This window comes from Myotis davidii, unplaced genomic scaffold (assembly GCF_000327345.1).
Source record: "Myotis davidii unplaced genomic scaffold, ASM32734v1 scaffold916, whole genome shotgun sequence".
Lineage (NCBI taxonomy): Eukaryota > Metazoa > Chordata > Mammalia > Chiroptera > Vespertilionidae > Myotis > Myotis davidii.
The window spans coordinates 1,774,709-1,785,996 of record NW_006288013.1 but is presented as its reverse complement, the minus strand read 5'-3'; the positions used below and the strand labels follow the sequence as shown (position 1 = coordinate 1,785,996).

The following is an 11,288-nucleotide window of genomic DNA, read 5'->3' as shown; positions in this document are numbered from 1 at the left end:
GATCCAACAGCAGACTAGAGGATCGCAAGAATCAAGTCAAAGGTTTGAAATATGAAGAAGCAAAAAACACCCAACTGGAAAAACGAAAAGAAAAAAGAATCCAAAAATATGAAGATAGTCTAAGGAGACTCCGGGACAACTTTAAGCATAAACATCCAAATTATGGGGGTGCTATAGGAAGAGAGAGAGAGAGAAAGATATTGAAAACCTATTTGAAGAAATAATGACAGAAAACTTCCCCTACCTGGTGAAAGAAATAGACTTACAAGTCCAGGAAACGCAGAGAACCCCAAACAAGAGGAATCCAAAGAGGACCACACCAAGACACATCATAATTAAAATGCCAAGAGCAAAAGACAAAGAGAGAATCTTAAAAGCAGTATTCCAAAAAGATTATATTGCAATCATGCAACAACAACAACAGAAAGACTGTATTACAAGTATTGGTGAGGGTGTGGGACAACTAGAACTCTCAGAGGTTACTAGCAAGGACATGAATTGCTTCAAACATTTTGGAAAACTATTTAGCAGTATCTACAAAAGCGAAACATAAGCCCCAAGCCTAGCAATTCCACTCCTCGGCATTTACCCAGGAGAAATAAGTGCATATATCAGGTGTCCCCAAAAAACGTATAAACACTTTGAATAATTACAAAGGCAGTGTTTATTAAAATACATTTTATTTTCAAAATTGAGCTATCTGCTGTTAAAGTGTGTACACATTTTGGGGGGACACCCTGTATTTACTTTATGAAGGAGAGAGACATGCCTTTGAGCACCTGAGAGCTACATGTATGAACACACACACACACACACACACACACACACACACACAGAGTGTGATAATGGAAGGCAGAGTTTGGCGGTCTAAATACACTCATACTTCAGAAATGGGGAGTGAATGAGCTAATAGGGGAGTAGAAAGATCTTGGGCTATGGAGACAGAGAGATTGGGCTCAAACCCAGCCCTGTCATTGGCTAGCTGTGTGACCTCAGGCAAGCCATTTGACTCTCAGAGTCTCCATGTTCTCGACTATAAAATGAAGATGATTTCCCCTCCCTACCAGGGTTTGCAGTTAAATAATGCAAGGCATCCAGCACAGAGCCTTGGGTATAGTAAGTACTTGGTGCAACACTTCTGTGCCCTTCACTGAGTAGGATTGCATTTGTCTGCCCTCTTCTTTAGGTTCATTACTATTGCTGATGGGCTCCTGGCTCAGGGTGGGGGTTACAGGGTGGCTTCCTCTGCTGCCCGGATGTCCTCTTGGCCCCGTGCTCTACTCTCTAAGTTGAGGAAGGTGCTGGGCTGCCTGCATGCATCTTACCTTCCTCGCAGTTCTCGCCCTTGTAGCCAGGGTTGCAGATGCAGGTGCCCATGATGCAGGTGCCATGGTTGCTGCAGGCCACATCGATACACTGGTTGGTGGGCACGTCACACTCGGCGCCCTTCCAGCCGCTGTGGCACAGACACCGGCCCTTCATGTACTGGCCGTTCCCACTACAGAGCACGGGGCAGGAGGCTGGGGAGACAGCACGGGAAGCCTGGTGTGAACCAAAGGCCAGCATCCCCCACCAGCCTTTGTCCCTTTCTCCCCTCTGCCTGCTGGCTTGACCAAGAGCCTCCAGTGCTTTGCCACAATTCTCACGTGTGCCCATCTATCTGCTTCTCTGGTTTTATTTAATTCCTGATTAAACACATCTGGAGCTGTAGGTGAAGGTGTGCAGTGCACGGCCTGGTGGAGCTGGTGCCCAGTGAACCCTGCTCCCTCCCACCCCCCAATATTACTGGGGCAGTGTGGTGGTTGCCAGGACCCCAGTGAGTTCCTGGGGCTCCCTGGGAAAGACAGCTGGGCCTCCTGCCTGCCGGTATCCCTCCTCCAACGCTCTCCTAATAGCGCTCTGTTTTGCTTCCCCACCCTCACCTGCAGCACACTTGCTGTTGTCTTTAACCCAGCTTCCTCTCTGTTTTCCTTGCTTTTCAGGCCTCCCCTCAAAACCCGTAAACCATGGCCCCATAAGAGAGTAGCTGAGCCCAACTTAGCTCTTGAAAGTATTATCTTTGCATTTTGCCTCTTAGCGTTTTGTGAACATCTGTACAAAGAACACTATATAAAAATAAATTATATTTCAGTGTGCTGTAAGTACCCACCAGCCTTAGTGAGCTTCACTAAGAGGCTGTTTTATACAGGGCTCTTCACTCTAAGTGCATACGGGATGAGATGGTAATTCTCTTAGAAGGGATGACTCATCTCTTCTCTCTCGCACCGTTGTCCCCGCCCCCACCTGGCAGCTTTTCTTTAGAAAGCGCTTGGCAGGGAATTACTGTGCTTCCTGGGGGCTGCAGGATTTGCTGCCTCAAACTGAGTCTATTTCACCTTAGAAAGAATAAGTAGAGTCCCCAAAGCAGTGCCACCTCACGTTGTTTTCGGCCTGGGGAGCCATCTCTGGCTTTTACCAATGAGCAATGACTCAGGCATCAGGTCTCAGTTCCAGGAGCACCTCACCTGGGAGCCCTTCCTGGTCCTCACCATCCAAGCTGAGACAGCTGCTCCCTTTCCCTCTGATAGGCACTCCCTGCACATGACCTCCCTACCGTGTTTCTCACCTATTAGCCGCTTTGTAATCATTGATTTTGTCTGTTTCCCAGGCAGAGAACTCCTGGGCTTGGTCAGTGTCTAGCACAGGACCAAGCCCCAAAGGACATAAAGCAGATGATTGATGAGGGAGAAAAACCAAAGGGAGTTTCCCCAAAGGGTGTGCCAAAATCTCAGGACAACAGATCTCCCTCGGTGTTTTCCATGTTGATTCTTGCAGGACAATAATGAAGGCCAAAGGCAAACAGTAGATCATGGCAGCCTTGAAACTATCGCGAGGGGGTTATCATTAGACCCTATGTGCCCAAATCTGAAGCAACACTGGGGTCCTGTGTGGAGAAGAGCAGTCTCACCCCCTTCCCAGTCCTTGGTGGTCTCAGCTATGATGCTGCCCGTGGTGTTAGAAGGCATTAACTGAGCAAGAAACCAGGCCTCCCTTCTCTGGGCCAGGGGAAACCATGCTAGCTGAAAGTGAACTTCGAAGACACTTCACAAAGGCTGATCACTCCTCTAAGGGGAAATCCGCTTTTCAAGGACCCCCATGCCACTCCTTCTGCCCCCACAAGGGGACATGAGGTTAACTGTGGCTGCCCCTTCCTTCCTGACCTCCTGGTCATGCACCAGTGGGTCAAGTGGCCTGAAGACCTCCCTCACAGGGTTTCTGAAGGATGGCCCTTGGGAGCCCTTCTCGCAAGAGTCAAGAGTGGCCTGGAGCCCTACCTAGTTTGGCTCAGTGGGTAGAGTGTTGGCCTGCGGACTAAAGGATCTCCGGTTGGATTCTGGTCAAAGGCACATGCTTGGGTTGCAGGCTCTACCCCTAGTTGGGGGTGTGCAGGAGGCAGCTAATTAATAATTCTCTTTCATCATGGATGTTTCTATCTCTCTCTCTCCTCCTTTCCTCTCTGAAATATATATATATATTTTAAAGTGTGGCCTGGAGTTCTGCACTGGCTTTGAGGAGTGGGACCTGAGCTCCCATGGGGCACAGGGAGTGGAAATCACAGGTCCACACCAGGGCTCTCACCTCTGCCGCAGTCGGGGCCCAGGAAACCCAGGAAGCAGTGGCAGGTCCCAGAGATGCAGTCCCCATTGCCATAGCAGTTGCTGGGGCAGTTATCCACCGATTCTGGGGGAGAAAAGAGAAGGAGAGCTGAAAACAGAAACTTCTTCCCCAAACAGAAGGCCCAGGAATCAAGCCTCAGGTTAACACATTCGAGCTCTTCTTGCCCAGTCACTGAAAGCAACCAATGAAGTTAAGAATTATATGTTACTAGAGACCCAATGCCGAAATTCGTGCAAGAGTAGGCCTTCCTTCCCCCAGCTGCTGGCACCGGCTTCCCTCCGGCACCTGGGACCGGGGCTTCCCTTCCGCCACTGGCTTTGTCTGGAAGGTCATCTGGAAGGACGTCTGGTCTAATTAGCATATTACACTGTTATTTTTATAGATATAGCCTTGGCCAGTGTACTCAGTGGTTAGAGTGTCAGCCAAAGCACCAATGGGTCTCAGGCTTAATTCCTGGTCAAGTGCACATACCTGGGTTGCAGGTTAAATCGGTCCCGGTCAGGGTGTGTGTGGAAAGCAACCAATCGATGTGTCTCTCTCTCTCACACTGATGTTTCTGTCCCACCCCTCCTTCCACTCTCTCTAAAAATCAATGGAAAAGTATGTTTGGGTGAGGATTAACAAACAAACAACCTTACATTATTTTTACTCTTACTGAGATATATCTCAACTGACATTAAGAGTTGTGTGCTGGGAAATGTCTGCCTGAACTATTTTTTATAAATCAAATTTGTATCTACAAATACATTAGAAACTTTTTGCAAAAAATATTAGTGAGAAAAATAGTTCAACCTGTTAGCAGGGCTATCTTTGGATGCTCGGTTATTGGGTAATTCTTGTGATCTTTACACTTTCCTGTGTTTTATTTTTTTCACAATGAGCTGATATTCCAGGAATCTGGTTTTTAAAGCTACTGAGCATTTGTAAACCTATCTTTTCCCACCTCTGATTTTTCAAGCCTTAGTCCGTTTCCCTCCACACCTGCTAACCAACAGCTGCATGGCCAGCCTCTCAGCTTCCTCTTTTGCTCCCTCCCCTATTCTCCCCTCCTCTTCCCTCCTCCCCCTTCCCTGATTCATTTACCACCCAGCAGCCTGAGTAATGATGTCTCTGAAACATTCTCCTACTTAAAACCATTCAATGGGGGAGAAATGAAAATATCCAAGCTCCTTTAAAAGGCATAGATCTGGAAACAGCCCAAGTGTGCATAAGGAAGCTGTGGTACATTCCCACCATGGAATACTATGCAGCTGTAAAAAAGAAGGATCGCTTATCCTTTGAGATAACACAGAAGGAACTAGAGAGTATTACGCTAAGCAACATAAGCCAGTCAGAGAAAGACAAGTATCACGTGACCTCACTCATATGTGGAATCTAATGAACAAAATAAACTGACCAACAAAACAAAGCCCAGAAGCATGGAAACATGGAAAAGACTGACAAATCTCAGAGGGAAGGTGGGGAAGGGCAGTGGGATGGGAAGAGATTAACCAAAGTTAACCAAAGAACTTATATGCATATATGCTCTGCCTATGGACACAGACAACAGTGTGGTGATGGCTGGGGGTGGGGAGGAGAGGAGGAAGTGTGGAGAAAATAGGGGACATCCATAATAACGTCAACAATAAAAAATACACCTAAAAAAAGGCATAGGAGTTTCCTTTCATATTCCCGTTGCCCCCTGCATTCCTTATGTTGTTGGTCAGTTTATTCTGTTCATTAGATTCCACATATAAGTGAGATCATGTGATAGTTGTCTCTCTCTGACTGGCCTATTTCGCTTACCATCTGCTATGATGCCCCTCTTGAAAGATGTTCCTTTCTCTAATTCTTCCTCATACTTTGGGACTGTCTGAGTGACATGTCATGAAATATCAAATTCATTTCAGAAAGGTTTTAGTAAAAAAGTAGTCAATGTTGTATAGCTCCAGTTAATACAGCCATTAGCTAGAAAATCTATGCATGCAGAACTGCCCTCTTCCCAAATGCTGGGTGTGGAACAAAGGAGAGAAGTCACTATATGTGACTATCTTCTTTGTGCCATGTATTTCCACAAAGTTTGTCTCATTTCACTGTCACCAAATCCAAAAGGATGTATTGTTATTCCCCCTTTTTTTTTTTTTTAAATTTAAGGTGGCTGGGAGATGAAGTGACTTGCTGAAGGCCAGCCACACAGATACAATGGCATGGAGGCAAGATTCAAACCCAGGCCTTAGGACGCCAAGCCTGGTCTTCTTCAATACTATTATGTTCTCTGGACCTTAAAGAAATTCACTCCATAGTAAGCCAGGAGAATGAGTGAGGTGGCAGATCTGGGGGACAGAAAGGCCAGTCCTGAAGACACCAAAAGACTCAGCTGAAAGGTACAGAATTCTAGAACTTTTAGAACTTAAAGGGATTCAAGAGACCATCTAGCCCAGTGGTTCTCAACCTGTGGGTCGAGACCCCTTTGGCGGTCGAAAAACCCTTTCACAGGGGTCGCCTAAGACCATCCTGCATATCAGATATTTACATTACGATTCATAACAGTAGCAACATTACAGTTATGAAGTAGCAACGAAAATAATTTTATGGTTGGGTCACAACATGAGGAACTGTATTTAAAGGGCCAGAAGGTTGAGAACCACTGATCTAGACCAAAGCTTTCATTTAATAGAGAAGGAAACTGAGCTGAGGAAGGGCAGTGACTCACCAAGGCCTCAGAGTGAGTCTGCACTCAGAGTTGAAAGTAGAGGAAAGGTGGGCAGAGTTAAGGATTCAACCACATCCAGTTCACAACTAAGTCTTGAAGCCAAGGCGAAGGCCTCTGGTAGATGAGATGCTACCACAGAAGATGAGTCTTGCCTACGGGACATTTGCAGCCTCAGTGGGGGCATGAGATGACACTGCCACCCGGGCAGCAGCACAGGACGTGAAGCGGCTCCGTGTGGAGGTGAGGAAACCTGGCCTGGGGTCCATTCTTCTGGCACCATGCTGGGTGACCTAAAGCAACTTCCAGCCCATCTCACCTTCCTCATATGTGAAATCAAGGTGAGGGCAGAGGTGACCCCTAGGACTGCTTCCTGTTCTAAAATTCTGTGCATCTGAAATTGAGAGCAACCGTGCAGACAAGGCATCCATACAAGGGCATGGAGCCTTAACTGCAGCAAAGCACTATGGGCCATGGACATAGACGATTACAGGGCCAACTTATGGGGACAGCTTATCTGGGGCAAAACCAGCAGAGGGGAAGGCTTCTCAGAGGAGGTGGGCGTGAAGAATGGCATGGATATTGATAGAGAAGGGAAAAGACAGGGAGATGGGGAGGAACGCATCGCATGGTGCACTTCCCAGAAAGGTCTTTCCCAATTGTCAGCCACTATCAAGTTGGAAGCTACTTTGAAAGTTTGGAAATAGGGTTCAAATGTGTGGTTCCTTTCATGAGTGGGTGGGAAATTCCACTTGCTCCATGTTGTTCCTCTGCTAACATGAGCAATTTTACACTAACAGGTAAGAACAAGAGGGTCTAACCTAGCAAAAGTTCTCGTTTCAGGGCAAAGTGGTTGGGTCCTCACAAGCCACGGCCCCAGGTAATTCTGCTCTCACTTGCTTTGCCTGGAAGAATCCATCTTCCTAATACCTTTACTTTACAAGTGGCTTCCTAAACACTGAGAAAGAGAGAGAAAGAGGAGAGAGAGAGGGGGGGAGAGAGGGGGGGAGAGAGAGAGAGAGAGAGAGAGAGAGAGAGAGAGAGAGAGAGAGAATGGCTTAGAAAGTTTCATTTTGAATATTCTTTTAAAAATAAGAATTCTAAGTAAAGTTTAAGGCAAGATTATTTTCACTTTTAGCTACTGACTAAGGTAGGACTGGAGGGTGGGCTTCACCTGCGGCATCTCAGGAATACAGGACGGAGGCAGAGGCCTGACCTCGGGTCTTGTTCTGCTTCTAAATGGCTGTGGGGCCTTGACTATGTCACTTCATTTTTCTGCACCTGTTTCCTCATCCCTGCCTGCTTGGCAATTCCCATGCCTTCTTTCAAATACAGCTCCAATGTCACCTCCTCTGACAAGCCTTCCTGATTTCTTTTTTATTTTTTAATATTTCTTTATTGATTTCAGAGAGGAAGGGAGATGGAGAGAGAGATAGAAACATCAACGATGAGAGAGAATTAATGATTGGCTGCCTCGGGCACGCCCCCTACTGAGGATCAAGCCTGCAACCCGGGCATGTGCCCTTGACCAAATTGAATCGAAGACCCTTTAGTCCGAGGGCCAATGCTCTATCCACTGAGCCAAATCAGCTAGGGCCTTCCTGATTTCTTAAACAGGCTAAGTTACTCCAGGTCTCTCTCTTCCCTTCCCTCCTACTAAAACCCCAAACAGTCCCCAGCAGTGACTGTGAACTCCTCGAGGGCAGGCACCAAGTTTATTCATTTCTGTATTTGCCCTTGTATCCATCTCACAGAGAAGGTCTCAATAAATGTTTGTTGCTATCACTGAGAGAATTTAACTGGATGATCTCAGAGATCTCTCCCAGTCCTTCTCAAAACCATGATATAAAAGTCAAATAAAATTACTATAATTACCAGTTGCATTTATAACAGGATTGACAATGGATCAGTGTTACACACACACACACACACACACACTCTTTTTAGATTTTGAATTATCTGCCACAAAGCTTTCGTGGTGAAAAAGTGAGGAAAGTATGTTTTCTGTGACTGAGTCTGGTGTCGGTTGCTAAATCTGACAGCACAGAATGCTGTTTGCTACAAAAACTTGCCCCAGGCTGTTGGTTTCAGAGAAGGCAGAAGTTTTAGGAAACATGGAATAATTTTACGATAGTAACAAGGAAGTGGGAGGGAGACGTTTGGAGAATATTGCTGTTTGGTGAAATGTTTCTGTATATAGTTTTTCTTCCGTTTGGAAAGATTTCAACTACTTGGGGTCCACCTGGGATCCCACAAATGATGAGTCCCCTCTGAGGAGATAGCTCTACGCTAAACACTAGTGCAGGAGTGACACTCACTGGCTTGGGAGGAGTGTGAACTTTATTGACTAAACATGCTGTTATGTTTCCAATTAGTGTTTGGTGAATGTCTTCCGTCTGCAGTTCCTTCCTGCTTTGCTCATGTCCAAGCTGCAGCTGCCTTCATTCTGCAGAAGGTGTTCCTTCAGATCTGCTCAAATCTAAATGGAAAATGCAGCTGCCTAAGAATAACTGATTTTCCTAATTGGGTATGTGGCATATGGGAAGGCAGGGGCCTTCCCCCCTGTGCTTTTGTTTTTCCATCACCATAGTGGGTCCTGTTAGGAAAATTGATTCTTAGGAACGTGTTTTTCCTTCCATCAGTGTTGGAATGCAGAGTTTAAATGTTTCCTTAGCTCCTTCTCTGGACATGTGTTGTGAGTAGGCGTGTTCTCAGGATGTTGAACAAACTATTGCTCGAAATACAAAGGGGCATCAGCAGAAAGAAAGACAACAGTGTTCTTCCCTGGAGGAGACATGGGAGACAGGAAACCACAGGGCCTCGGCGAAGCCACGGCAGCACCTCATCTTGTCTGCTCACTACACTTTTCCAGAACAAATCACTAGCATCAGCATGTCCAGGTGAAAGGGTAACAGTTGATAAATACATCCTTCCAAGTCCAGGGTTGATTGCTGGAAAAGCCTGCCTTCATTTGCCACCTTCTGCTTTTCTGTTTTGAAATCTCAAAGCCTCGTTTTGTAGGAAACAGGAGAGACCAGAGAAAAATCCTGCCTGGAGAAGGGCTACTGGGCAGCCTAACTGTGGACTCCCATTGCACAGGAGCAGTTAGCCTAGAGAGGAAAGGAGGCTCCCTGCCTCCATCAGCTCCCCAGGGCCTGGGCACACCTGCTTCATGCCCTGGTCTGAGCAGGCACACCTCTATAGTCACAGGAGCCTGACCTTGGATTCTAGCACCAAAGATAGAAGGAGCAGCTGTGAGGTGGGAGCTTACCAATCATCCTTGGCTTCTCTCTCTGCTTACCTTGCTCTATCCCTCCCTTCTAGTCCCCCCCATGCCCACCCCCACCCCACACATCCGTATTGTTCTCCTGTGATGTGTCCCAGATGACAGAAGCTTGTGTTTTCTACCTACAATTCCTTCCTCTGCTTCCCTCATGTCTCTTTCAGTTGTAAAAGTGGATGTTGGCAACTGGGAGAGCTCAGTAGAGGAACCAAGGTCTACCCAGTGCCTGGCAGAGACCCACTCTCTGACACCTCCTTTGGCTTCTCTGTAGGATGGGTGCTAATGCTTAGGCAAGAAGGGAAGGATCTGGACTCCAGGACAGCCAACTGGACGACTGAATGTGTCACCTTGACTGCAGCTAGTGACATTATACATCCTGAAAGGGGATTGGGTTTACTATTGGCAACCAAAAGAAGAGAGGGAAACAAACTAGATAGCATAGCGGGGATTTAACTCTATAGCAGTTGCAGGTTGAGGGAAGACTCTAACACGGATCTCCTCATCCCCTCAAATGAACTGTGAAAGATATGTCACTTACTCATTACTTATAATAATTATGAGAAATAGGTACCTTTGCCATCATTTTACAGTTTCAGATGGAGATTGAGAGTTGATGTCACTTTCTCAAGGTCACAGCGATTAGGGCAAATCTGGTAGGTGAACCAAGTTCTATCTGAAGCGGAAGTGCGTGGTGTATGGCCTGGACCAAAGTCGGGGCTCTGGAGCCAGGCTGCCTCTTACTAGCAACGTGCCCTTTGGGAAAGTCATCTCTAAGCATCAGTTTCCTCACCTGTGAAATGGGGTTAATAATAGCACCCATTTCAGAGGGTTATTGTGAAGAGCAAATAGTATAACGCCGTGCATGTAAGGAGGTTTGCCCAGGACTTGGCAGAGTTGGTATTTCAGTTTGAAGAAAGGGTCAGACATGCATTTCATTTGGAACTAAAACAACATACTTACTTGATCTAATGAATCCAACCCAGGCAATGTGGGTTATTGGGGATAAACACGCGCACATATGCATATAAAACACAGAGCAACTCCCCATGGTTAAACCAGGAAAACAAACAAGCACTGAGCTGAATGTGAAGAAGGCAGGGTGTTTGGGTAAATTCCCTCCTGGGGAAAAGCACTGTCAAAGCAAATTAAACCTGTTGTCTCCCAGAAGCCCAAACACAGGCAGACTCATGCCAACAACTGAAAGAACTTTCCTCCCTCTGCACACTAGATTGGCACTGGGCAGGTGCCAGGTGCTGGAAAGCTGTTCCATGGCCCGCGAGGTGTCAGTCCCTGTAGGTGCCCCAGCTTCCTCTGCAGATGATGGAATTCAAAGGCTTTTCATCTGCAGCAGTCTAGGTCAAGGCAATGACAAAAACTTGACAAAGCCCCTGACAGCCTGGGCTTGAAGCCAGGTCTGCACTGGCATATGAACTGGGAGATCTGTTTTCAATCATACCCAGAAGTCTACCAACCACTACTAAGTGCAGCTCTAAGGAGGGGGGGCGGGTCTACGAAAAAGACTGTTCCCTTGATGATATTAGGTCTTGGTTCTTTGTTAATTATTTGGGGGCAAAACAAATTTCATCAATAAGACTATGAACTTCTTGAAGATAAGCAGCACGTCTGGTTCTTCAAAGAGTGATGAGTGCTACACACACG

At 46.6% G+C, this 11,288-nt stretch overlaps 1 protein-coding gene across 6 annotated transcripts in view; it reads right to left on the bottom strand.

The window, feature by feature from the left end:
- The window catches only part of TENM4 (teneurin transmembrane protein 4), a 498,342-nt gene that overhangs the window by 142,222 nt on the left and 344,832 nt on the right, over positions 1–11,288 (bottom strand). For all 6 annotated transcript variants that reach the window (XM_006759877.2, XM_015561430.1, XM_015561431.1 and 3 more), the window contains 2 exons: positions 3,619–3,720; positions 1,326–1,520 (listed from right to left, as the gene is read on the bottom strand). In XM_006759877.2, the coding sequence (XP_006759940.1) occupies positions 1,326–1,520; positions 3,619–3,720 (297 nt within the window). The remainder of the gene's footprint in view (positions 1–1,325; positions 1,521–3,618; positions 3,721–11,288) is intronic.